This window comes from Apteryx mantelli, chromosome 5, assembly GCF_036417845.1.
Source record: "Apteryx mantelli isolate bAptMan1 chromosome 5, bAptMan1.hap1, whole genome shotgun sequence".
NCBI lineage: Eukaryota > Metazoa > Chordata > Aves > Apterygiformes > Apterygidae > Apteryx > Apteryx mantelli.
In genome coordinates this window covers 6,863,965-6,890,094 of record NC_089982.1, presented here as the reverse complement: position 1 = coordinate 6,890,094, position 26,130 = coordinate 6,863,965, and the positions used below count along the sequence as shown (strand labels likewise).

General features: G+C 64.1%; 2 protein-coding genes and 1 long non-coding RNA gene across 3 annotated transcripts; 2 read left to right on the top strand and 1 right to left on the bottom strand.

The window, feature by feature from the left end:
* Positions 1-1,353: 1,353 nt before the first annotated feature.
* LOC136992132 (maestro heat-like repeat-containing protein family member 2B) lies at positions 1,354-13,887 on the top strand. The gene is made up of 28 exons (XM_067296990.1): positions 1,354-1,378; positions 3,214-3,356; positions 3,562-3,684; positions 3,949-4,114; positions 4,564-4,662; positions 4,763-4,917; positions 5,355-5,498; positions 6,038-6,130; positions 6,611-6,680; positions 6,794-6,907; positions 7,246-7,316; positions 7,594-7,713; positions 8,077-8,184; positions 8,376-8,535; positions 8,800-8,840; positions 8,981-9,122; positions 9,729-9,781; positions 10,042-10,149; positions 10,453-10,572; positions 10,776-10,898; positions 11,080-11,232; positions 11,644-11,670; positions 12,023-12,145; positions 12,495-12,574; positions 12,672-12,807; positions 12,940-13,035; positions 13,323-13,427; positions 13,654-13,887. The coding sequence occupies exons 1-28, from the start codon at positions 1,354-1,356 to the stop codon at positions 13,885-13,887; spliced, it is 3,132 nt and encodes a 1,043-aa protein (XP_067153091.1).
* A 560-nt stretch (positions 13,888-14,447) lies between these two features.
* LOC136992131 (maestro heat-like repeat-containing protein family member 2B) lies at positions 14,448-19,879 on the top strand. The gene is made up of 13 exons (XM_067296988.1): positions 14,448-14,456; positions 14,739-14,893; positions 15,135-15,297; positions 15,598-15,791; positions 16,223-16,360; positions 16,554-16,665; positions 17,283-17,429; positions 17,734-17,916; positions 18,185-18,340; positions 18,834-18,956; positions 19,196-19,298; positions 19,506-19,571; positions 19,757-19,879. The coding sequence occupies exons 2-13, from the start codon at positions 14,772-14,774 to the stop codon at positions 19,855-19,857; spliced, it is 1,608 nt and encodes a 535-aa protein (XP_067153089.1). The 5' UTR covers positions 14,448-14,456; positions 14,739-14,771; the 3' UTR covers positions 19,858-19,879.
* A 2,105-nt stretch (positions 19,880-21,984) lies between these two features.
* Positions 21,985-23,605, bottom strand: LOC136992167 (uncharacterized). Its single transcript, XR_010884231.1, has 2 exons — positions 23,444-23,605; positions 21,985-22,747 (listed from the first exon to the last, which is right to left on the bottom strand). It is a non-coding gene; the product is annotated as an uncharacterized lncRNA (long non-coding RNA).
* Between the last annotated feature and the right edge of the window lie 2,525 nt (positions 23,606-26,130).

The window sequence follows — 26,130 nt, the reverse complement described above, 5'->3', positions numbered from 1 at the left end:
AGAGCTTGGACTGCAGATCCACCAAGGTCCCTTCTAAGCTCAATTATCCTATGATCCTGATGTAGTTTTAGCTTCTTATGGTACCTGAGACCTTCGCTCCTGTTCTTTGCACGTTCTGGAGGAAAAACTCCTTTGGGCAACAGGCCATGCCTGAATAAGTACATGCTGACTTCAGAGATTCCCCCAGGCTGCTGTGTGCTCTTGGTGTCCCTGGCCCCCAGGCATTTACCTTGGCCCTGAAATGCTGCCAGGGCCTGTCAGTGTGGTGTAGCTCTGAGCGGTTGTGAGGAACAGGCGTCAGCTGCCCACGGAGAGAGAGACTCCAGTTCTGCCTTTGGTCAACAAAGATGCATTTAGCCCTTTCCCAACAGGATGTCTCTTATGTGGCACAGATTTAGGGAGAACAAGGCGTGGGAAAGGGATGTGATGCTGAGGCGCAGCAAAAGCAATGTGAATGGGGAGGTCACACTGTTATGCAGATCACAGCTTTCCACCAGCTGTCAGCTGGGGACACATAAGTATCTCCATTCACAAGACTCCTGTTTCAGGTTGTGGCTGGCCAACAAGGACAGAGGAGGTTTTTTCTGAGAAAATTCACAAAATCACAGGATGGTTGAAGTTGGAAGGCATCTCTGGAGATCATCTAGTCCAACCCCTTGCTCAGGCAGGGTAACCTAACACACATCGCCCAGGACCCTATCCAGATGGCAGCTTGCCCCAGAGCAAATCCAGGGCTGTTCAGTTACTCAGAGGAGACGCAGAGAATGACACATACAGACGCCTACACAGATGACAAGCCTGCAGAAGCCTTTTTTGGAGAAAGTCAGGCAAAAAGAGAAAAGGCCAAATCAGCCCCCTTGAGAGCAGGTCACCTCTGGCTCCGAGGGTAGGACCCAGAGCCGGGAGGGGCTGGGAGCCGCTGCTCAGGCCAAGTCGGTGACCAGACCCCTTCAAGGAAACTCAGGAGATTGGAGTGATTGAGGGGAATGGGGAAATTTGGCTTTGGGGCACTTTGGAGTCCTTTGCCTGCTGCCCTACCCGGTCCCCTGCCCTGAGTGGGCGTGGCCCTGGAGCACAGCCCTTATTGGCTGGCAGGTCTTTGTGATGTGCACGGGCAGGTCCCAGGGCGAGCCTTAATTGGCCAGCAGCCTTCTGTGATGCGCAGGGGCGTGTCCCCAAACAGGCCCTCATTGGCTGGAAGCCCTCTGTGATGCAGGCGGGCGTGTCTGGGGCAGGCCCTCATTGGCCGCAGCGCTCTGCGGCGGTGAAGGTGGCGCGTACGAGCGGGTCCCCACGGTCCCACTCTGTTCTCACGCAGGGCTGGCGCAGCAGCGCTGTCCCTGGCCCAGCGCCATGCGGAGACTCCGGGCACTCCGAGGTGAGGGGCTGGGGCCGGGGCCAGGGCCGGGGCTGGGGCCGGGCCAGGGCCAAGCTGCAGGAGATCCCGAGCACGAACCCTCAGCACCACTGAGCAGGGCTGGCCATTTCTGATGCTGCGGGAACTCCCCTGGACCCTACAAGTGCACCGGCTCCTCAGGAGAAAACCTCCTCCTTGCTCCCATGCAGCTCCCTCCAGGCCCTCGTTTCATGCACTTTCCACCCAAGGAGCTAATGTGCCCTGACCGTGAGGGAGATGGCAAATGGAGCAAACCGTGCAGAGCTGTTGGTCTGCTTTGCACTTCCACACAGCAGTGCAGGGGACTTAGAGGCTGCCTCATGAGGAGTCAGGCCTGATGGGCTTGGTGGCTCTGATAACATCCACCTTGTTTCGGTAGCAGAGGCCCCCTGCTTCCAAACCCAGCAGGCTCTGGGCGTTATGCTCGCACGATAACCAAGGGGGGATGGGACGTCTGTGCACTGGAGTCTAACCTGCCGCTCAAAGCAGGACCCACAGGGCCTTGTCCGGTCACGCTGTGAATATCTCTGAGGATGGAGATCCCACAGCCTCCCTGGGTGCCTGTTCCAGTGTTTGACCACCTTCACAGAATCACAGAACAGTTGAGGTTGGAAGGGACCTCTGCAGATCATCTAGTCCAACCCTGCTGCTCAAGCAGGGTCACCTAGAGCACATGGCCCAGCATTGTTTCCAGACTGCTTTGGAATATCTCCAAGGCTGGAGGCTCCATAACCTCGCTGGACAACCTGTTCCAGTGCTCTGTTACCCTTGCAGTGAAAAAGGTCTCCTTATGTTCAGATGGACCCTCCTGTGTTTCAGTCGGTGCCCGTCACCTCTCATCCTGTCCCTGGGCACCACTGAGAAGAGGCTGGCCCCAGCCTCTTGACACCTTCCCTTCAGATACTTATACACATTGAGAAGATCCCCCCTCAGGCCTCTCTTCTCCAGGCCAAACAGGCCCAGCTCTCTCAGCCTTTCCTCATAGGAGAGATGCTCCAGTCCCTTCATCATCTTAGTAACCTTCCGCTGGACTCGCTCCAGGAGCTCTTGCCTTGAGGAGCCCAGAACTGGACACAGTCCTCCAGATACAGCCTCACCAGGGCTGAGCAGAGAGGGAGGATCATCTCCCTCGACCTGCTGGCAATGCTCTGCCTAATGCAGCCCAGGATACCATTGCCCTTCTTGGCCACAAGGGCACGTTGCTGCCTCATGGTCAACTTGTCCACCAGGACCCTCAGGTCCTTCTCCGCAGAGCTGCTTTCCAGCAGCTCAGCCCCAAACCTTCATGGGAAATAGTTTTTGTCTAATATTTCATCAGAATTGCTCATGTTCCAACTTGTTCCTGTTGCCTCTCATCCTGTCCAGGTACATTTCTGAGAAGAGTTTTGCCCCATCTTCTCTGTATCCCCCGTTAGGTAGTTGCAGGCAGCAATACACTGTTCTCCCTTCCCCTTCTCCAGGCTGACCAAAGCCAGCTCTCTCAGCCTGCTCTCGCATATCATGTGCTCCAGCCCCCAGCCACCTTGAGGACTCTGTTCTGGGCCCACTCCATTATATCATACCATTATATCATCTCTATCTTTTAGTAAGGAGCCTGGACTGCACCAGTAGCCAGGGTGGTCTCACTGGTGCTGAAGAGAGGGGAGGAATCCCTCCCCTGGCCCTGCCGGCTGCCTGCCTGCTGATACAGCCCTGGCTGCAGAGTTAGCGCTGAGGGAAAGGATTTCTCTCCAGGCTGGGGAGCCGTTTGCCCCGAAACAGTGCAGGCAGCTGAGGCCAGCAGAGCTGACGCTCATCCTCTCCTCCTCTCTTTTCAGAGAGTCTCTTCTCTTGCGGAGGTTGCTGGTCCCGACCTCCCGTTCCCGAGGATGGAGGCAGGGCGACAGAGTCCGTCCCTGCAGCCGTGCCCACCTTGGCTGACCGGGTGACTTCTCTGTCAAACCGCCTGCAAGACGAGGAGGTGAGGCGGGGGCGTTGTGCTGTGCTGCGCGTGGGTTTGCAGGGGCCCAGCAGGGTCCCCGGTTTCCCAAGGGCGCCGCTGCCCTCCTGCGAACCGCACGTGCTGCGGATGTTGCCGCTGGCGGGGCCCGTGTCCCCAGCTCTGGGGCTCCCTGGTGATAAGGAGAAGCAAGGCCAAGCTCTTCCCTTCTGGGCTGTGTCCCCAGGGCGACAGAGCAGAGACGTACCGAGAGCTGGAGAGAGTCTTGCAGGGCGACGACGGCTGCTTGCAGAGCGCTGTCCTGAGCAGGGTGATCGCAGCGGCTTCGAAGGACATGAGAGCGGCCCAGGTGAGCTGCTCCTCTCCGAAGGCAGCCAGGGGCGGCTGGCTAGAGCGCGGTTTTGTAAACTGTAGGAGGGCTCTGAGGACCTGTCTCTAGCACTGAGACCTGTCAGAGGGTCCCAGACGCCCTGTGACAGCTCCTTCCCCGTGGATGCGCCTGCGCGCAAGAAAAGGCCGTATCCAGCCCCGCTGCAGAGGGCCCCGGCGCGTTCAGCCTGTCCGGCTGCCTCGGCCTTTCTCCCGCTGAGGGGGGATTCGTTGCTCTCGCCAGGGGGTGACGGAGGACGTGCGGACGGCCGCCAGCGACGTCCTGGTGGCCCTGGCCCGCTCCCACTTCGACAGCGTCATGTACGAGCTGCAGCGCCACATGCGGGCCCTGGGAGAGATCTCGGAGGACTTTGTGTTTGTCACCCTGGGCAAGCTGGCCAGCAGCTACGGTAGGGCCCTCGGCCTCCGGCTCGGGGCTACGCTCTGTGGTAACCGGCAGAAGGGATCCTGCCCGCTCCTCCCAAAATGCTCCGTGCTCAGCCGGAGGCTGCAAGGTTTCGGTGCCCCTTGCTGGCTGCTGGGGCCGGCCGGGGCCCGGCCATAGCCCCCATCCCAGTGAGCTACGGACGGGAGCAGCAGGAGAGCCAGCGTGGCGGGCTCTGCCCCCGCCGCCCTCCCAGGCCCCCGAAGGGCTGCCCCGCTGCCCACTTGGGGCAGGCACCAGCACCCCGTCAAGCCCCCTCCCACGAGCCCTCCCCACGCCAGCGCCTGCCCCAGCCCCTCGGGCAGCTCTGGCGCCCCCCGACCCCGCCGCGCGTCCCCGGGGTGTCCCCGCACGCTGCCCCGGCTCCCTCTGACGGCGGCCGCGCTCTGTGCCTCTGCCCTGCCCTCTCTGCAGCCCTGCGGTGCGTCCCCTTCGTGGGAATGACGCTCTTCGCCCTGCAGACGATGCTGAGCCAGGTGGGGAGCAGGCGGACCCTGCGCGCTGTCTGCGGCGGTGAGTGTCGGCCCCGCGGGGAGGGGAAGGGCCGGGGCGGCAGAGCGAGGTCTCCTCCCCGCCGCAGGCTCCTGACCCTCCTTCGCTCCTCTCGCTGCAGTGCTGGAGCAGTGGGCGAAGGCCGCAAACACCTACCTGCGCCACTGGGAGAAATGCCCCTTCCCGCGCATGAGGGAGGCGCAGTTCTGCAGCAGCGTTTCCCCGCTCTTCTGCCACGTGGTCGGCAGCTGGCTGGGCTGCGAGGAGGAGGAGGAGGTGAGAACGGCTGCCGTCCCAGCCCCGCGGCGGCAGCAGCGCCGTCGCGGTCCGTCTGTCTTTCCGCGTGAGGGCCGTGTGGGAGGAGAGGCGCCCGGGGAGGGTGCAGGGTGTCTGATGCAGCGCCCAAAGCCAGACCCTGCCGATGCGGTGGCAGTGTGGACGGTGGCAGGCGACAGCCAGCGTGCGGGACTGCAGCTTCAGGCGCTGCCCGTGCCCAGGAGCAGGGGGCCGGGGCCGCCGTGCCGGGAACCAGGTGAATCCGGGGGCCGTTGGGCAGGGCCGGGGGGCCAGGGCTGGGGATGTGCCCTGTGCTCAGGAGCAAGCCCTTCTCCTGCAGGGGAAGCAGGGAAATGCCTCTCTGTGGGGGGGCAGACCGTGTCGGGGTGGCAGGACCTTGGGCCCCGATGAAGAGCGTCTCGCTGCCCTCCCTGCAGGTCAAGCAGGCCATCCTGGGGGCGATGGCTGCCATGATGGGCCTCCTCCTGCACGAGGAGAAGCACCGCGGGCGCGTGTGGGAGCAGCTGCCCTGGCTCCTGGGCCAGTATCAGCAGGTCCAGGACACTTCCCGGGTGACCAAGGTGAGGCGTTATGTGGGGCACGGTGGGGCCGTGGGGTGTGTGCACGTGCTGCGAGGTGCTGTGGGGTGCCTGGAGGAGCCGGGACCCCTTGAGAAGAAAGGGAGAGAGCAGGGGAGGCTTGAGGCCTCCTGGGCTTCTCGGGCAGCACCAGAGCAGCCCAGGTGGGGCCGAGAGGGAGCTGAGCGTCCCCGAGGCCCGACCTCCTCGGGAAGGGAGGCCTTGAGCCCCGTCCCTGGGGCATCGTGCGCGCGAGAGGCTCTGCTCTAACGCCCGGGCGCCGTCCAGCCCCGTCTGGCGGGAAGGGGAGGTGTGAGGGGTGTGAAGTGCCGGGAAAGGTCATCAGACGGGCTCCGTCCAGAGGAGAGGCCCTCTAAGGCTGCTGCTGGGAGGGAAGGACACCCGAGAAGCCCCGTGCAGGAGGGCTGGGTTTTTTTCCTGGGGGCTGGAGTTAAGGACTTCCTCACAGAAATGCTGGGTTTCCTTTCTTAAGACGTTGCTTTAGGTGACAGCCCCACTCTTCTTCCCCCGTTCCCTTGCAGGGTCTCAGTTATTTTCTTGAGATTCTGGGGGAAGTGAAGATCCCCATCGGCAAGGAGAAGGTTCAGGCCATCGGCACCGCTGTGCACAGCCAGGTAAGGGCAGCCTGACCCTGCACCGCTTGCGCTGGGTGCCGCAGACCTGATGCACGCTGAGGGGAAAGTCCTGCTGGATGTCCGGGCAGAGCGTCCTTCCAGCGGGACCTGCCTTAAGGGCAGGTCTCTGCAGATACTTGGAGTCCTCTCCCATTCTGGGGTCTCGAGGATGTTGTAGAGCTGATCGTGGCTGCTGTGCGCAGGCTCAGGGGAGAGCACAGCTCAGCCAGCAACGTCCCTTTCAGCCACGTTGCAGCACTCTGGAGTCCAGAGACCCTGAGCACAGCCTTTGAACCTGCTCAGCTCGCGGCCCCTGGGCAGCGCGGCCGCCCCAAACCTCTGGAGGTGGCCAGCACCTCAGTGGGGTGGGGTGGGTTTTGGCTGTGGGTCCCATCCCAGGGCTCGGACTGCCTAGGGAGAGATGGAGGGGGAAGGCTGAACACTAGGCACCTAGTTGTAAAGCGCGCCTTGTTCCCACAGCTCAGTGATGAAAGCAAGCAGCCCAGCGAGGAGCACCGGTCAGAGCTGTCCTACTGCGTGCTGCTGCTGGGTGAGGGCAGGAGACTGCGCGGGACACCGCTGCGCCCTTGCTGCTCTCTCCCAAACCTCTGAAGTGGGGGAAGACCTGGGCGGCTAACGCAGAGCACGACTTTTCCCTCGCAGCCCGAGTTTGCCCTGAGCACACGGTGGCGTTTCTGCACTCGCAGCTGGGGAGCGGGAGCGAGGCCGCTCGCGTGGTGTCCCTGGATCTGCTCAGAGCCCTGGTGCGCTCTGCAGGTCAGTGCCGCGGGGCGCAGTGAGGCCAGCTGTGGGGACAGGGATGTGACGGGGCAGTTGTAAACAGCGATGCTCCAGTGACGATGCTCAGCACTCGGTGACAGGGCAGGGACCCATCGCGTTTCTGCAGTGCTCTGTGTTGTTATAACAGACGGTCCCGTCACACAGCTGTGTCTGTAAACGGAGTCACTGGGGGACTCTGCTGCTTCCTCGGCCGTCACAGTCTTGTGCCCGGTTTTCTGGGCCGCTCGTGTGTGAACGAGCTGGGAGCTTTGTCAGGTCCCTGCGGAAGCGAGGGCTCTGCCTCAGCGCACGCCTCTGCCCATCTTTTCCAGCAGCGGAGGGAGGCCAGAGCCTGCCGCTGCTTGTGCAGGCGGTGCGGACTGTGCTGCGAGACCCCAGCAGGAAGGTGAGCTGGCTGGCGAGGGGCGGCAGCGCGGTGGGCGTCAGAGAAACCTGTGGCTCGGGGCAGAGCCTGGCCAGCCCCCAGCGGGGCTGCTGCTGGGGGTCGAGCCTAGACGAGCGTTTCCCCGTGGAAATTCTCCTGCATGGCAGCGACGGCGGGAGCAGAGGGGTCTCCTGCACCCGCATGGTCTCCCCAGAGGGCACACGGGCTGGATCGGTGCGAAGGCGGGTGCCCCCGGGCTTTTGAGCAGAGGGGGTAACTGCAACCTCCTCCGTGGCAGGTGGCGAGGGCAGTTCTGCGCTTCACCAAGGAGCTGCTCAGCTGCAGCGTGCAGAGCTGCTCGGCCTGGGATCTGGTGGCCCACATCTTCGCCAGGTTCAGCCAGGCCTCCGTCAGACTGGTGAGGGCAGAGTGTGACGCTTGGGCTTTGCTCTGTGCCCAGGGTGTCCTGGGAGCCCCTGCGGGCGCCCTGGGAATGGGGAGCCCCCCACAGCAGGGCTGCAGTCAGCGGTGCAGAGGGCTGAGCGGCGTCCCCATCGCCGTTCCTCGGGGGGATCTCGGAGGATGCCGGGGGAGGGCTTTGGCCTGTTTAGTCCTTGCTTCACCTGGGACCTGGCCCCTCGTGTGGGACTTTCTGCTCTCTCCTGCCTCCCGAGGGGGGTGCTCCCAGGGGAGCATCACGGGAGCGCTGGGTGGTTGGTGCTTCAGCCTCCCATCTCAGGGACAGGGAGTGATGCTGGTGTTGCCCAAACTGTGTCTGCAGGCGCAGAGGAACCTTTCTCAGGCAGAAGCGCAGGAAGAAGCAGATCTTCAAGCCCTGTGCTTGGACATCCTGCGCTCTCTGGATGTCTCCGTCAGGGGGATGACCAAAGTAAGTCATCCGGCGCCCTGCTGCTGCCTCCCTGCCCCACTCTCCCCAAACTGCTCCCCAAGCAGGCCCTTACGCGCACAAGGCGAGTGGAAATGCACAGCGTTGTTCCCATCTCAGAGCTAAAATGGGCTCTTGAGCTGGCCCTGAGTTGGGAGCCCCGAGGTGCTGAACTGCCTCCTTCTTCCCTGCAGCTCTTGTGGCCACGGCTCCTCCAGTACGTGGTGCCAGCCCAGTACACGGGCACGCTGGTGCCACTCTCCCGATGCCTCCGAGAGCTGGCGGAGAGACGGGAGAGAGCAGGGCATGAGGACGGAGAGGAGGAGCCCGGTGTTGTGGCGTTCCGGGAGCGAGGTAGGAAGGCGAAACTCTTGCCGTGTGCTGTGCCGGGCTGTGCCGGGGGCCGGGGCAGCCCGTGTCACTCTGCTTCCCAGCGTTTCCCAGCCGCGCTGGAGCTGCCTGCGCCTCCGTCTGCCGAGCCCTTGGGAACGCCCGGGACAGGGCTGCGGCAGCGCAGCCGGTCACCAGCCCATGGGCCGCACGGGGGCTGCGCGACCCGGAAAGGGGCAGGGTATGGCAGGTGGCGCAGCTCTCAGCGGCCTTTCTTTCTCCTCGCAGCCAAGCTGCCGACGCCGCAGGCCCTGCTGGCTCGCCTGCTGGTGAGTAGGGGCCGCGGGGAGACGCTTTGGGGGCCTCGAGGGGACGGGAGAGGTCGGGGCCGAGCAACCGCCCTCCCTGCTGGGAGAAGCCGCGGCTCCTCCGGCCGCCCCGAGCCCAGGTCTCGCCTGCCCTCTGCCAGGTGGTGGCAGCGGCTCCTCACGCCGGCGGCGGCTGCGGCGTCGCTGCCCTGCGGCTGCTGCAGGCCCTGTGCGGAGAGATCCACGGCGCCGTGGGGACGGTGTGGGCCGTGAAGATCCCCTTCCTGCTGCAGTACCTGGAAGGTAAAGTGCCGTTGTCGTTGTCGGGGAGGAAGAGGCTGGAGAGGCCGTGGGGGAGGCAGGAAAAGGCAGCGTGCAGAAGGGTGAGGGAGGGCAATTGGCCCTGGGTTTCTCTGTGCTTGCTCTGCAGCCGTTCCCCTTCCAGGGAGTGAGCGCTGACGCCCCGGAGCAGTTTCTCCAGGGGAGGGGGCCTTTCTTGCCCGTCACTGCCACGAGCAGGTTTTGCAGCCCCCTGGCGTCCTTGCTGGGTGGGTGTTTGGGAGGGCCGGACGTGGCGCTCCTGGGGGTGGGTGAAACGTGGCCTGGTGCAAAGGTGTGTGCGTGGTCCGTGCCCTCGTGTGACGGCCTGGTCTGCTCTGGGAGCTGCAGCCGAGCGATGGGGATCGGGACTGGCGGGTCTGTGGCCGACCTGAGTCAGTGACGCTGGCCCCCGTCCCCAGGGTCCATCAGGTGTCTGGGGCCTGCAAAGAGTCGGGCGCTGGGGCTCGAGCCTCCCGGCTTTGGCCCCTTCTGGCGTGGGACCTGGCGGGTGTTTGAGTGCAGAGGAGAGCCCTGGGCTCTTCTCTGGTGCTAAGTAACACGGAGCGTTTTCTTGCTCTGGTGTTGCAGGGGAAAGCGAGAGCTGCCTGGACTCTGCCGAGTGGGAGCGCCTGCTGCTTAAGGTAGAGCGCTGCTGCGAGGGCAGCAAATGCCGGTGGGAAAGAGGGGGAAGGTGTGGGTGGAAACTTAACGAGGAGCAGGGGCAACCTGAGAAGGAAAATGCCAGTTCTGTTTAGAGAACAGGAAACACACGAAAGACAGCGGGCCGGTCACTCGGGCTCCCTGTTTGGAGGGAGGGAGAGAGCAGGAGCGCCGGGCGCTTGCCGAGCAGCCCTGGCCCAAGGGGCCGGGGAGAGGCTGCTGCAACTGGTGTTTCCCCTAGTTCCTGAGGACGTCACTGGAGACGATCAAGAGCCAGGCCTGGACCATGGGCCTGAGCTTCGAGCTGAGCCAGCAGATGGGCAGCTACCCCCGGCTGTCCCGGGAGCAGGTGGGTCCCTGCCGAGGCCTCGTTCCTGCTCCCGTTCCCGGTGGGCGCTGGCGGGAGAGCCCGGGACGCTGCCCGGGGCTGTGCCTGCAGCTCTTGCCCTCTGCGGACAGGCCGGGCTCCCCGGCTCCCCGGGCCTTCCCCAGACAGGCTTTGCTCTCCGCGCCGCTGGGCAGCGGGGCTGGGCTGAACAGCCGGGCGCCGCGGCCAGCTCAGCTGTGCCTGGTGTGGGCTGGTGCGTCACGGCCCGGCTCTGTGCCGCCACCTTGTGCGTGACCACGTCTGTGGTGGCCTCTTCTCTTCCAGGCCTTCCTGTATAAGGCCATCGGGATGTCGCTGGCAGCGTGTCAGCACGTGCCCTACGTCCGTGGGGAATTGAAGAAATATCTATTAGGAACCAATTATTTGGAGGAGTCGGAGAGAGAGGTGAGTTTCCTCTTGTCCCCTTGCTTTGCCCGGAGCCCCTCTGTGTTTCCAGGGAGCAGTGATGTCTCCCAGCAGAGCGCTCCAGGCTCTTCCGATGTCCTTGTCGCTGCGGTGTCTGTGGGACGATATCGCAAGTGTCGCTCGGAGCTTGCTGCAGCTGAGTGTGGGCCAGAGGCCGACTCACCCTTCCTCTTGTGTTGCAGGGAATGATTTCTGTTGTAGCTGGCGCTGCCGAGAGCCACTTCCACCTTGCCCTGGAGGTGGTGCAGGAGTTTGGGGCCTGCATGGAGGAAAGGCCAGTGTCTGGGGCTTTCAATCGCCTGAAGGTAAAGGATGCCGGGGGTCTTGGCTTGCCTTTCCTCTGCCTTGTTTTCACTTCTAAGCCAGCAGCAGCACAGTGGTGGCTGCTGCGTGGAAAGTGGGGCAGCTGCTTGGTGGGGAGGCAGTGGGAGCTGGGGTGCGACGGAGGTGCTGGGCTGACGTCTCGTGGCTTCTCCCACGGCGCAGGAATACCAGCAGGGGAAGAGAACGAGGATGCACACGGCGCTCGTGCTGGCCTACAGCTGGATCGCGCTCTGCGCCCCCCGGGAGCAGCTGCCGGCCCACGTGGAGAGAGAAATCGTGGGGCACATCCTGCAGCACTACCGCGCCAGCTGCCAGGTGGGTGCGCGGGCGCAGGGCCGGCCACACGGACGTGCCGCCTGCCCCAGCCCGGCTCCGAGCTGGAGCTCATCGCGACGGGCCGTCACTTAGGAAAGAGCCCCGAGGAGGGGTCTGTGCTGAAGGCCGAGTCGCAAACCCAGCCCGTATCCCTCTGCATGTCCCTGTCCCCGCGTTGCAGCTGCTCTGGGCGTTTTCTGGGTCTGAAACCCTGAAACTCCTGCGAGCCCCGAGTCCCCCCAGTGCCCCAGGGGCAACTGTGCCCTGCCTGTGCTGGTGGAGGGCGACGCAGCAGTGCTGGTCCGTCTCTGCTGTCCCGCAGCGCCTGTGCGCTCTGGGGCCGTTGCTGCGTGTCCTGCGTCTGTGCGCCGCACTTCCTTGCCTCTCACTCTGTGCCCTTTCCCCTTGCAGGTGCTGGGCTTCGCCTTCTCCACCAAGGTAAGTCCTGCCCCGTGGGGCCTTGCTTCCTGCCCTTCCCGCACACCTTTCCCATCGCAGGCGTGCCGGAGCGGCTCTCCCGCTCCCCAGGCCAGAGGTGGGGGGTCTCCTTGCGGTAGGTAGCGGGGAAAGCTCGTGCCTCCCCAGGGGGAGCTTCTTCCCGGGAGGGGAGAGGAGGCTTCCTTCCTCCGAGCCGTGTGCCGAGCCCAGGTCCCGGAGGCTCCTGGAAGCCGCAGTCGCCCTTCGGCGCTGTGCTCCGGGGCTGGACTCCCCGCCGTGCGCCTCTTTCCGCCTTTGGCGCTGTGAGGAGTTCCTCATCGGTGCCGCTGTGTTTCTCTCTGCCGGGCCGCAGGACGTGCAGCTCAAGCTGAGCCTGATCCGGAGCGTCGCCGAGGTCAGCCGGGCCGTGCAGGGGGCGGGGGGCTCCCGCCGCGGGGAGCTCTGCTACAAACGGGAGCTGCTGGGCACCCTGCTGGTGAGTGCCGGGCCGGGACTGTGCCCCCGGGGAGGTTGGGGCTGAGCCCCGAGGCCGGGCGCCCCCGAGGGGCGATGCTCTGCCTTGGCCGCGCGCGACCTCTCGAGCGCCCTGAGCCTTGTCCCCGGGCGCCGGGGCCCTTGGGTGCTGGTGCCCGGTGGCCGTCGCTGGGCAGAGCAGCGGGTCTGTCCGCGGTGGGGCGGCTGCCCGGCCCCGGTGCCGCTGTGGGAGCCGTGCGGGCGCCCAGCGCCTGTGCCTGGGGCAGGGCGAGCAGAAGAGCCTGTTGGCGGCGGGAGGGCTCTCGGTGGCTGCCCGCTGCCCACCGTGCGTGTGTCTCTGTGACCTCCAGGGCTTCGTGAAGGCAGAGCCCCGGGATTGCCTGGCGTCCCCGGTGCGGCAGGAGGCGTTTGTGGCCGTGGGGCGCTTGAGGTAGGGTCTTTCCGCCGGGGCTGTGGGGGGGGTGTCGTGTGACCCGCTCTGGGGAGTGGTAGGAAGACTCTTTTCTGGTCTCCTTTTTCTCTGTCAGCAAACTGAAGCCGTCGCTGACCCGGGAGGAAAACCGCGACCTCCTGGATCAGTGTTTGCAGAGCGTGATGCCTCTGCCTGCCCTGGAGCCCGCGGAAGAGGAAGGGGCGACAGCAGCAAACGCTCTGCCCGTGCAGGTACCTGGCGGCCCTTCTCTCCCAGCCTCTCCGGGGGATCCCCCCAGCAGCCCGCGCTGCGCTCTGCCCCCTCCGGCAGAGCCGGGCGTCTCCGTGTGCGGCCCAACGCCCGTCCTTCTCTCCCGCTCGCAGTGTCCGCACGTGCAGACCATGGGGGCTCTCGGCGAGCTGCTGACAGCCCTGCTGGAGGAAGAGCTCACCTCCAGCTGGCTCACGGAGATGCTGCACGTGAGTATCTGTGGGGGGACGGGGAAGGCGTCCCCAGGGTCGGGCGAAGGGTGTGCAGGAGAGCTGGGCCGTGGAGTCGGCAGGGTCAGCGCGAAGTGGCTGTGGGGCACGTCTGCGCCGGGGCCCTCCATGAGCGGCTGCCGGGGATGGGAAGGGGCCGCGCCGCCGGCTGCAGAGGCGCCAGCTCCTCGGCGGGACTCTGCGCGGGAGGGAGAGGTTTGGGGTGGCGCTGGGCAGGCCGGGCTCGCCGGGGCCGCCTGTTGTGAGACAGGTCTGCTCTTGCGCAGGTGCTGGAGTACTGGCTCACCTCGGCCAAGGAGTGGGAGCGGGAGAGGGCCCTGCAGGCCTGCGCCCAGCTGCTGGGCGCTTACGAGGAGCGATTCGAGCTCTCGGTGAGAAGAGACCCCCTGCGTGCTGTGTCCCCTCTCCCCGCTGGCTGCAGCCCGGCAGGGAGCTCTGCCCCAGGCTGGGAGCTGGGTTTTGGGTCTCCCGGGCTGTGGGGCTGCACCGCTGCCTGCCCCGATGCCCTGCCAGGGCTCAGGCGGCAGCACAGCCGGGAGAGGGAGATCGGCTGCCAGGGCCGCCTGCGACCTTCTCGTCGGCCTTCTGTCTCCGCAGGGAGAAAACTCTTTTGTGCCCTTTGGCTCCATGGTGGGACTGCTGGCGCCTTTGGTCTGCGACTCGCTGGCCACGTCCCGCCAGCGGGCAGGGGCCTGCCTCGGCCACCTCCTCCACATACGAGGTGAGGGCAGCCCCCTGCCAGCCTCGGCCAGCCGGGCCCCTGCTGCCCCCGCGCCCCACGACTGCGCGGGGCTGGGCTCCGTTCTTGCTTCCTCACAGCCCGTGGGCTGAGGTGGGGTCTCCGTGCCCCTCACTGCCCTTCCTTTCCTCCTGGTGCTCGCTGCAGGCAAGACGCTGGAGACGGGGGCCGAGGAGGACGAGGTGCAGCCTTTGTGCCAGCGGCTGGGAGCCCCAGACGCCGAGGCTCTGCTCCAGGCCTCCTCCAGACTCGCAAAGGTACCTGGCGCCGCCAGCGCAGGCAGGGTCCAGGCTCTGTGTATAAGCAAACAGCCCGCGGGGAGACACTTGCAGAGCTCTCGGCCGCCCAGAATACACCAGGCCCTGCCTGCGCCGCTGCACTGTAAAGCACTCGCACCCTGCAGGCCTAGCGAACTGCCCCACTGCCCGGGCGCTCGAGCTTCCTCTCCTTTGTGAAGAGCCGGAGCAGACCTGTGATGTGCTCTCTCCTGGTTGTGATTTCTGCCCAGATCGTCTGCAAACACATCCCCCCAGCGCAGGCCACGGATTTCCTTTCTGCCGCCCTGGACGGGATGCTGTCGGTCAGGCCCGCGTGTGCTCAGGCAGCTGGCGAGTGGCTGCTCACCTTCTTGGAGACGTGCGGGGGACAGCTATTCACCGAGGTGAGAGAGGCGCCTTTTCCCTGGGGCTTTGGCATTCCCGCCTCAGCCGTTGCCGTGCGCCTCGTGCAGGTGCCGGGGGCTACAGAGCCACCCCTTGTGCGCAGCACCGACAGCTCTATCGAATCCAAGTGCCGGCAGCCTGATCCCGGAGCCTCTGCTCACCTCCTCTGCTCGGGCTCTGCTGCGCTCGGGTTTGGCTCTGGGGCCACAGGCCCAGGGTGGGAGGCTGTGCGGGAGGACGAGGGAAGGCTGCAGAGGACGGCTCTTTTGGTCTGCGTTCAGGTGCCAGAAATCCTCAGCATCATTTACATCCGGATGCCGACCATGCAGCAGGACACCCTGCGACGCGTCCTCTTCGAGGCGGTGTCCCTGCTGGCCCGCTACCACCTTGGCTCCGTCATCGACAGCCTCCTGCAGAAGCGGCTGCCCATGGACAGGTACGTGCACTGGCCCGGCCCTGGGGGCAGGCAGGACCCACCGCTGAGGGGGCCAGGAGGAGCCAGCGGAGAAGGCGATCGTGCTGCTGCGGGGGGAGAAAGGCTGAGCGTGGCAAGAGCCGGTGCCCAGAGCCTGGCCCCCGCCAGCCCCTTCGAGGCCAGGAGAGCGTTTGGCCGCTGCCAAGGGCATCACAGGTAGCAGAGCCTGCGGGCTCACGGGGCAACTTCTGCTGCCTTGCAGTGACACCGTGGAGCTGTGGAGGGTCCTGGGGAGGAAATTCTTTGTGAACCAGCTCCTGAGGGTTTTGATGGAAAAACTGAAGCACTCAGGAAACGACCAAGCCAGGACCAGCTCTGCCAAGCCTGAGGCCGACGACCATGAGGCTGCGCTGGAGCCTCTCAAGGTACGTGCACTGGCAGACACATTGCTGCAGCTTCGCACCTGACGTCCTAAATAACCCTTCGGCCTGAGGGACGCTGTGCGCTGTGCACACTGTGAACACCCCTGAACCGCGCGGGGTGCCGTGCTGGGCCCTGGGCAGCGCTGGCAGCGGGGCAGCCGAGACCCTTTGCTGCTGCCAGGCAGCCTGCAGGGCTGCTGCCGAAAGCCAAACTGCAGACGGTAAAGGTGCCCGAGGCGGGCAGGGGAGAGGTGGGAAAAGGCCTTGTTTTCACAGGCCGCTTGTGGTTGAATTTCTCTGCAGATCACACGTGCCATCTTTGAGGTGGTGTCAACGCTGCAGACCTCAGAGGCTGTGCAGCGCTTGCTCCCGGAGCTGCTCCCGGTGCTGCTGAAGCAGATCAGCGCCACGCTGGGAAAGGAGATGCCATTTCCCCAATTCAGCAGCCAGCGAAAGCTGTTCCTCAAGGGACACACGAGCGATGACAATCCTTGCAGGTAGGAGGCAGCGGGACAGAGACGCAGGGTCCCCGTAACCAGGCCATGTTCGCTCATGGCCCCGAGGCAGCGCTTTGGCCTGCCTCGTCTCCGAGGTGGGGAAACCGATTCTGGTTGTTTTTGCTTCCATTTTTCTCCTGGAGGAACTTTGATTCCCAGGGAGGAAGGTGTGAGCGTGAAGTCTAGAAACTTGGGGTTTTCTAGTGCTGACAGTGCGTTTGGGGCATCAGGAAGGGTGAAAAGGCCAGTTTTCGTGCAGCTTGGCAGACCTCAGGGTTGCGAGATGTCATTTCAGGGGTATTTGCAGCTCCCTCGGCGAGGCTGAGCCTGAGTGAACGAAGGCCTCGCAGGCGGCGGCGGCGGCATTTCCCTTGCGCTGCCCGAGATGCCTGTTGCCGAGGTTCAGGCCTGGCTGCTCTTCTCTCCCCCAGGCTTTCCCTGGAGACCTTAGAGGCGGTGCTGCGCACGTGCCTCGACGGGAAATGGCTGTGGCTGCTGAGGAAGCAGGGAGCCTGGGCCGCCCTGGAAGACCCCCGGGCTCACCCCGACGGCGTCGGTCTCCTGACCGGGTGAGAGCCCCAGGAGGCGCCTCGCTGCTCTGGGGTGGCTGCGACCCCATTGGAGCTGGCGGGACCCTTCCCCTTGGCCTGGGCGTCTCCGAGTTGCCCACCAGAGCCTGCGCAGGAGCAGGTGAATTTTGGGGCCCGAGGCCAGGTGCCTGCCTGCGTAATTGTGTGTCGCCTGCCTGTGCTTTGTGCGCAGGGTGCTGCTCCGCGCCGGGACCATCTCGCTGCCCGTCGTGCTGGTGCTGACCCAGTGGCTGGACGCCCCCTCGGCCAACCTGCGGCTCATGGCTGCGGCTTTCTTTGCGGAGGTGAGCAAGAAGGTGGGAGAGGGAGGTTTGGGATGGGTTTTCTCCTGACGCTGCTCTTTGGGAAGGTGCTGGCGGAAAGTGTCGCAGTGGAGGCGGGAGCGGATCCCCCCTTGCAGGAGGCCTCCTGGGAGCTGCCCTTCCCTGCCCCCTTCCCCGTCCTTCCCCTGTGCTATTGCCAGGGATGCTATTGCCCCTCCAAACCGCTCAGTCCCGGTCCTCGTCACTGCTGCTGGTGGCGGAGGAAATACAGATGGGCTTTCTATCAGTGACCCCCTTTCCAGGGCCTCCCCCGACCCCAGCCAGGACGTGCTTCCAGGTTCGATTGATCTCAGCAGCTCTGCTGAGCGACCACCGGGACCCAATGCAAATCCTCTCCAGAGGCCAACTCCCCCCAAACACGGGCACAAGGCCTCCCCCGGGCACGGGGCAGTGCTGCCCCCAGCAGCTCGCCATCCCCGAAGCCACAGCCTGGGCCGGGCCCAAAGGAAAGCTGCTGGGCACCGGGGCAGTTAGCCCGGGCTTGTGGGGCTTCCTCGTGTCGAGCCCGGGGTGGTTGTTGTTCCCGGACCTGGTCTGCATCCGTCTCCGATGCTGACGGCCGGGTTGCTGTGCTGCAGCTGATGAAGGAGCCAGCGCTGCAGGAATGGAGGTGCTTTCAGCCGATCTTGGGGGCCTTGGCAGAGAAAACGCAGGACCCGAGCAGCACCGTGCGGCAGATGGCGGCGCGCGGCCTGGGCAATCTGGTCAGCGGAGCACCGGAGAAGGTGAGAGGGGCTTTCCTCCACGTGAAACGCAGCCCCTGCATGACCGGAGAGATGCAGGTGGAGAGCGCGGAGGGGTTAGAGAGAGTGGGCAGAGCAGCAGAGGCAAGTGTGAGTCTTTGCCCCGAAGGCGCTCTGTTCTTGGGCATCATCCGGGTTGCAAAGGGGACTGAGGTGCCAATGGGACCCTTGGGCTGCGATCTGCTCGGGGGCTGTTTCTGAAAGCTTCAGCCCCGGAGGCAACGGGAAAGATGAGCGGTCAGAGGCAGGAATAGCGAGAGGTACGTGTGTGTGTTACGCTTCACAGCTGCGCAAGCACAAGGGAGCCGTCCTGGAGGCGCTGCGGAGGGGCCTGGAGGACATGGCCTCGGCGGAGGTCGTGGCAGAGAGCCTGCTGGCGCTGGCGAAGGTGGTGGACGAGCTGAAGGGGAAGGCTGTGGGCTCCACCTTCAAAGACCTCGCCAAGGCCACAAGGTCCTTCTTTGATGCTGTAAGTGAGCGGTGTTGTCTAACGCCTGCTCGAAGGCTCCCTCGCGGGCTCGTCCAAGAGGGGCGGTGTGGGCAAGGGCAGCTCTGCACCGGGAGGGTTCAGGGAAGACACTTCTCTCTGGGGAAGACGGAGGAGGTGCTATTTGTGACCCCCTCTGGGGGTCCTTTCTCAGGACGTTGCGCTCGACTGGCAGTGCTCGGGTGTTACAGAAACAGTTGTCCGAGGTGTCCCAGTTGCCCACCTGACAGCTGGGGTTTCTCGGTTGCAGGAGCAGGCGTCGCTGCGCTCGGCGGCCTTCACCCTGTACGGGGTGCTGGCCGCCTCTGCCACGAGGAGGTGGAGGTCTTTCTTCACCGAAGAACTGGCAAATACGTGGGCCAGCCTCGTCCTCCACCTGCGGGACCCAGACCCGGGAGCCTCCATGGTCAGAGCCGCAGGAACTTGCTTGCAACACAAAAAGTGAAGCCGCGCGGTGCCCGTGGGGACACTTCTGCCGTTCCTGCCTGCTCGGCAGCTGCAGGGTCTCTGCAGAGCATCCCCGAGAGTGTCCCAGCAAGGTTGCCCCTGCGATGCCCAGGGCAGCCGCCCCAGCACCCTCGTGGTCCCGTCGCAGACCTCTGCCTCCCTTCCCTGGCCTGTCCCTGGCGCCCGTCCCTGCCCCAGGTCCCTGCTCCCCCTCAGGGACGGGCGTTCGCAGTGGCCTCATGGGCGCAGCCGCCCGGCAGTGGTGCTGTTTGCAGGGTGCCGGGACAAGGCCGGGGAAGTCTCCCTCCTGCCGGGACAACGCCCCCAGGGCGCCCCCTCTGCGGGCCCAGGGCCGGCACCGGCCGAGCGTGGCACGACGAGCTCCCTGGGAAGGGCTGGGAAGGGCCTGGCCATCCCAGGGCAGCCACGACAGGCTCCGCTCTCTTTGGCAGGCGTGCCAGGGCGCGCTGAGGCTGTGCGCCCCGTTTCTGGGGCTGAGGAGGGTGCGGCAGGGCATCGCCGTCAACACCTGGCTGAGCGCGGCCGAGCTGCAGGACGACATCTGCAGCCAGCTGGTGAGGAGCTGCGCACCCGGGCGCGACGGGGCTGCGGGGCCCTTCCCGGCCCCGAGGGAGGCAGCGGGCGACACGCCGAGGGCGGCAGGGCGCCGTCGCGGGGCTGGCGCCGGGCCCGGCCGTGCTTCCCGGCCCTGCTCCGGCTCCTCGGCGCCCCGCGATCCGTGTGCCCTGCTTGCCGCGGGTCAGCGGGGGCGTTTTTGGGCAGAGAAGGACAGTGTGTCCCCGTGTTGCCCCAGGCCCAGGAGAGCCCCGAGCACCAGCAGGCGCTGTACATCGCCACCCGGCGCTGCTTCCTGCGGAGCTGCGTGGATCTGCAGGCTGCGGCCCTCGACATCGCTGGTGAGCCCGAGCGGGCGTCTCTGCGGCTGCTGCCTCCCGCGTCGCCACTCTGCCCGTCTGCCCAGGGCTGGAGCTGCGTGGGGGCGGCCGGAGCGGGGTGCGGGGGCTGCAGGGGGCGGGAAAGGTGGAGCAGGTGCTCAGGGTGGGATGTGGCCGGGCTGGGAGGGAGAGAGCGCCCTGATGCCGGGTGTTGCCCTGTGCACGCAGGGGTCCTCGTGGAGCACGCGGGCACCGAGTGGCTGACGGGGGAGGAGGCGATGCTGCTCTCGGCAGGTAGGTGACGGGGCCGCGGCGCCCCGGGGGCTCGCAGCAGTTGGGGCCCAGCACCGCGGCGCTCGCTGAGCCAGCAAGCGGCTGCGGGGCAGCGGCGGGGCCGCGTCGCCCTTGCGGGGAGGCCGGGACTGGGGCCGGGGCTGGTGCCGGTGCCAGCACCAACGCCGCGGCCGGTGCCGTTGCAGCTCTGCGGGTGCTGCGGGGCGACGGGGACCCGCGGGTGCAGCAGGCGGCCGCTCGGCTCCTCCGCGCCACCGGCCTCGAGCAGCCTCCGAGGCGTCGCTGAAATAAACCTTGCTGGAGCCTCACGCAGCAGCGGGGGTGTTTCTGTGCCGGGGCCCCGCGAGTCGCTTCGCCCCCGCCGCCGCCGTTTGCGCCCGGGTCCCCGCGGCTCTGGGCCGCGGCCGTTGTCCCGGGGGCGGAGCCGGAGTCGGGGGCGGGGCAGGAGGGGTGGGGTGGTGCCGGAGGTGCGGGTGGGGCGGGGCCGGGGCGGGGCTGGGGCGGGAGCCGAGGACGATGTGGGGCGGGAGCACGTGGTGGGGCGGGGCTGGGGCAGGGGAGGGCCGGGGGCGGAGCCGGGGGCGGGGCGGTCCCGGGGCGGCCCCTTCCCGGCGCCTGCGCGGTCTCTCCGGCCCCCAGAGTCGCGGCGGGGCGGGGGGCGGGCGGCGGCAGCGCTCGGTGTGCGGGGCACCCGGGCCGGGCTGGCGCGGGGCTGCCGCTTCCCGGCTGGCGGCGGCGGCGGCGGCAGCGAGCGCTGCCCCGGCGGGGCCGCCCGGCCGCAGGTAAGCGGTGCGGAAGCGGCCGGGGCTGCCCGAACCGGGCCGGGGGGTCTGGACAGGGCCAGTGCCTGTGCCTGTGCCGGTGCCGGTGCCGGTGGGGGGGCGGGCGGTGCGGGGTCTGTGGGCGGCCGGGAGAGGCGGCTGCGGGGCGAGCGCAGGGCGGGAGGCAGCTGCGGGCCCCGGCGCGGTGGCGGCGCGTCTGTGCTGCCGCCGGGTGCTGCCCGGTGCCGGGAGCGGCGGGGCGCGGAGCAGCGGCGCTGGGGCGGGGTTGGGGCGGCGGCTGGCGGCGGAGTGAGCTAAAGGCGGAGGGGCCGGAGCCCAGCGGCCGCCCGGCCTGCCGGGGCTGCGCAGCGCCGCGGGGCTGTGCCCTCCGTGCAGGGAGGGTCCCCCCGGCGCAGTTCCCAAGCACGGCCCGACCCGCGCGGGGCTCCCCCCCAGCCCCAAAAAAACCCTTGCCCCGGGGCCGGGAGGGGAGGGCTGGTGCCTGGGGGCTGGGGAAGGGTCTGAGGGCGCTGTGGTGGGGCTCGGACACGGGGTGGTGCAGCCCTGGGAGGGGGGTGAAAGGAGGGTGAAGCAGAGGGCTGAGCCTCTGTGCCCAAGTGCTGCGGGTTTGGTGCTGCCAAAGAGGCTCCGGGGGCTGGTTTGGGGGCTCAGAAACGGAGGCCGAGTCCTGCGTTCCTGGCGCTCAAACGCGGGTTCCTGCAACTGGTGTGAGAGCTCAGAAAGGGGGGCTGAGTCCTGTTTTTTGGGGGGTTCAAAAACAGGTTCAGTGGGCTGTTTTGGGGGCTTGAGAAAGAGGATCAGGGTCTGCTCTGGGGCTTCGAAAGGGAAGCTAAACGCTGTGCTTTTGGGGCTGAAAGAGAGGCCCAGTGGGCTGCTTTGGGGGCTCATAATCCATTTCTGAGCCCCCAGAAGAGCCCCCAGACCTGTGTTTGAGCTGCAGGAATGCAGGATTTCGCTTCCCTTTCGCAGTCCTGCATTTTGGGGCCTCAAAAGCATGTTGATGGGGCTGTTTTGGGGCTCAAAAACAGAGGCTAAGTCCTGCGTTTTGGGGGCTTGAAAACTGGTTCAGTGGGCTGTTTTGGGGCTCAGTCTGCTTTTCTGAGCCCCCAAAACAGCCCCCTGGACCTGTTTCTGAGTCCCCAAGCTGCAGGATCTGGCCTCCATTGACAAGTGCTGTGTTTCTGGGCCTCAAAACACATGCTCATTGGGCACTTTGGGGGCTCAGAAAGGGAGGCTAAGTCCTGTGTTTTTGGAGACTGAAAACAGGTTTCTTAGGCTATTTTGGGGTTTCAAAGAGGCCAAGTCCTGCCTTTTTGAGCTCAGAAAGGGAGGCCAAGTCCTGTGTTTTCGGGCTCAAAACCAGAGGCAAGTGCTGTGTTTTTGGGGCTTGAAAACAGAGACTAAGTCATCTGTTTTCAGCCCCAAAATCAGAGGCCAAGGGGGCCCTTTTTGCGGGTGGTGGGAGGGCAAGAGGGGTGGGAGGGGGCCGCAGACCCTCACTGGAGGTGGGGGTTCATCGGCACGCGCCCTGACAGCAGGGAGGCTGGCATGCACCAGGCCAAACTTGGCGTCTGAGAGAGTTTCTGGCGCAGAAGGCCCTTTTGGGGGAGGAAACGCGAGCAGACACCGTCTTCCAGTTCCACTGTTTATTCACCCTTTGTACAAGACACAGAATATTTATTCAATGTGTGGACACTGTTCATAAACTAGTTGTGCAATGTGTGTGCAATATTAAAGATGATATTAATACGCAAGTTGTGACAGTGATTGATTTACGACCTTGTCAGTCCCCAAGATTGCTGTGAGGAGCCCGAGCTGGAGCTGAGCTGTCCCAAGCTGGCGCTGTACTCCCATCCCAGCAGGGTTTCTGCGGAGGCCGAGAGCCAGGCGGGCGCAGGCAGGTCGTCCCCAGCCAGGAGCGGGACCGCGCGCAGGGCAGGAGGGAGGCGAGTGGAGTCGTGCTGCTGGGAGCAGGGAGCCGGGCGCCTTCTGCCAGGGACGAACTAAACCTCACGTTGTCTCTCTGCATCGCGGCTCTGCTGGTTCCCTTTCCCAGCGCGGAAAGGAGGTGCGAGGCCATCGCACGGTGTCGGCACTCCTGGACGTGACGCAGAGGCAGGCAGTGAGGCTGGAGCTGTTCCTCAGCAGTGACACAAGCCCTGCAGGTGATATAGGGAGAAGGCAGCAGGGGAAAATGCCCCCGGGCTCCCCAGGAAGCGCCTCCGAGGCCCCGACGTCCCCGTGCGGGTGAGAGGGGCAGGGACGCAGCCCCTCCTGCTGGACACGCTGTCCCAGGCTCTGCACGCAGGCGGCAGTGTCGGAGATCCAGTGCTGGGGAATGCTGGGGCACTTGCAGCGGCTGTCTCTGATGGCACTGCTGGGGTTCCTCTCTCCCTGTAAAAGCAAGCCAACAAAAACCCAAGCAAACCTGAAGGGTCTTTCAGGAGAGGCCCAGCACCACAAGGAGCAACCCCAGGCTCGGCCGTGCCCACCCCGCTGGGTGCCCCACGGCCCCCCCACACTCAGCGCTGGGGCTGTGGGCACAGAAACCGTGGCCCTGCCCGCAGCCTCCCCAGGCAGAGCTGCCCTGCGGGGCTCGGCCTGAGCCCGGGCACAGCCTCAGCGAAGGGAGACACTGCTCCGCGTGGGCGCGCACCCCGGCTGCATTTAGTGCCAGGGAGCCCAGCGGCACCCACGCACCGACACCCGCCGTCCCCTGTCCCTCAAACTGCCTCGTGCACACCACAAAAGCCAGGTGCCACAAGCCCAAAAGGCTTTTTCCTCATCAGCAGCCGGGCACGGGCTCCTCAGCCCCAGCCTGCTGCTGCCTCTGCCCTGTCTCGGCCCCTGCCAGGTGCCCCCAGGCGCAGCCCTCCCTGCCACCACCTGCGCGGTGCAGCACCCTGCTCCCTTGCAGGGCCCCCCTGCTCCCAGCACTTCGGGGACCCTTCGGTTCCCGCGGGGCCCCGCCGGCAGCGACAGCTCCCCGCAGCCCCCGTGTGCTGGGCACGGCCGGCCCAGGGACGGGGCGCTCAGCCCCAGAGCCGGAGCGCGTCTCGGCGCTGCTCGGGCGCCGCTTCGGGCACTCACCGCACGCTGCCTCCCGCGTCGGCCTCCCCCGGCGCCCCGGCTCCGAGCCCTGCTCCTGCCGGTCTCCCCCAGGGAGGGCTCCGGCCCGGCCGCCGCCGCCCCCAGGGCTCCCCCCGCCGCGCCGGGGCCGGGGGCCGGGAGGAAGGGGGGCAGGGGCTCCCCGCACTCACCGCGCCGGGCCCGAGGCCGCCGCCGCCGCCGCCCGCAGCACCAGCAGCCGCCGCCGCCGCCGCCGCCGCAGCGGGGCCGGGCGGGGCGGGCGCGGGGCCCCGGCGCGGCGGCGCCGCCTGGCGGCCGTCGGGGCGGCAGCGCCGCCTGCGCGCTGCGCAGCGACCTCGGCGCCCGGGTGGCTGCAGTCGCGCGGGAAGGGGCGGCGGGGAGACAGCGGGGACACCCGCCCGTGGGGCAGGGCCGTGGTGCTCGATGCCATCACCCTGCAGATCCTGAGCTCTGGCGGCTCCACAGAGCGCTCTGCGCTGAAGGAAGCAGTGCCCGCGCTGAAAAGAGGAAAGGCACCATCCGAGCTGAGGGAGACTTGCTCCTCCAAGCAGATCCAATTCAGGATACTCCTTGCTCTAAACCTAGACTCTTTCCTTGCTCCCGATTGCTTGGCCAGCCCTGCAGTGGAAACAGCACAGCCACAGTATTTCCTTTTGGAGAGAATTTGACTCCAAATTCCCTGCCTTGAATGCTGCAACTCCTTGGCTGCAAATTCTGCTCTCCCACAGGCTTCCCCCTTGTCCTTTACATGACTGTATTAATTACATTCATCAACTATGTTGCTGTTACTCCTTCGACAAATTAGATCATCCTGGGCTGCAAAACCCTTTAAGACACAGCTTTATAGCTGAGAGGAGCAGAACTTTCTAAAGAAGCCACGCACTTACTTAAGAATCTCCTGCACCTACAACAAGAGGCCTTGAAGAAAAATTGCAGTATAACCAGACATTTTAACTCTATATTTTCAGGACAGAATCTGATTCTTCTCTGAAACACAACTCTCAAATATGGCTGAGCAAAAATGACAAGACGTACAGAAATGCACAAAAATTTTTTGTCCACACTTCTCCCACACTTCTGGCTTGTTGATAATGGATAGTGTGTACCACATGGGAAAGTCCTTTCCCACATTTCCCAATTAAGCCAGCAGACTTTTTTTCAGGACCCTGTAATGTGTTGCATAATGAGACCAAAAACTGGAAGGATTTGTTGAAATGGTTCTCTGTCTTTTAGCCCAAGGAAAGAAGAGGTGTCACCTAGGACAGCTGTAGTCTTACAATGAACAACCAAAAAATGATTAATGAAAACCAGCATCTTAACAGCTGTTAAATGCAAGTTTTTCTTTCTGTGGCTGAGGGGATAGGACGAGAACTTCGACCGCACCTGGGCGCATCCGAAGTTTCCGTCCTGTGCTGACTTAAAATCTTTTGCACACCAGAGTGAGAGACAAATAGGCTGGATTATTAGTGGTTTGTGGTTTGGCTTGGGTTTTTTGGCCTTTGGTTTGGATGACCGTTCATGTGATTCTATTAAGGCAAATCTGTTTTTCATTAACATTGTAAAGTTATCTTGAAACATAATCGTTCAGTTTGAGTCACTCAAAATATGAACCTTTGATGCCCATCACAAAGCTGAAAAATATCCCCAAACCTGAAATCCATTTCAAGTGTATTAAGGACAGACACCGTTTATAGTATATCCAGTTATACTCCAGCACCATTTCCTTCTTTGACTTAACTGCTCTGATTTATTTTTACGTATTAGAGTCAAAGGATGTTCAACCTCTGATTTCTGTGGCAGCTGTGTCAGGCTACAAGTACAATGTTGTGAGATATTTGTGGGATGACAGCAGCAGCCTTTGTCTTGCTTAGGCCAGGCTTCTCAGTGAGTTCTGCTTAAATAAAAATCCTCAAGTCGAGGATTTTTCTAGTCTTTGTCTGCAGGTACCACAATAGCGAGTGATTTCCCATCCCACGTGACTCTACAATGAAAGCTAAAAGAAGAACAGGCCAATACGTGAGTTATAGCTGAACATTTTCACACTGATGGTAAGCATAATGTTAAACGATGATCAAGTCTGTACATCAGTTTCTGCACAGCAATGTTCTTTTCTCCTGCCCTTTAGCAAAACCACTGGATGGCCAGATCTTCCGTTGGTAGAAATCTGCTTACCGCCAGTGCTTTCCGTAGAGGGGTGCGCATCTGCAGCTTCTGAGGCTCTGGACCTGGAGGAAAGATACAACCCGGAATAAATAAAACAGAGAGTGGAAAGAGAAAAGCCCACAATACAAGACTTTCAGTTGGCATTTCAAAATATTTTTAATCACAGCATCACTAAAAGAACATGTCTTGTAACTGAGCCAATTAAACTCAAGTTGAATTGGAGGGCCCCTCTAATGATGGTATAGTAAAGCTACACAGTCAGAAATTACTTTAAACTCCTTTCGATTGACTGGATTTCAATTAATTTTAGGTATCGCACCTGCCCCAGGCCAATCTTTGTGGTTTAAGAACTATGTTCTCCTCCTTTATAAGACACTTTTCTTTCCTTTGCTGCGGTATGAAATGCCCACGCAAGCAAGGGAAAGCAAGTCCTGCACAGGGAAAACAGCTGGTCGCTGACTGCCATCAGACTGAAAAACCAGCAGTAACATTAAGGCTCACTTGTAACCATGACTTTAAAAACA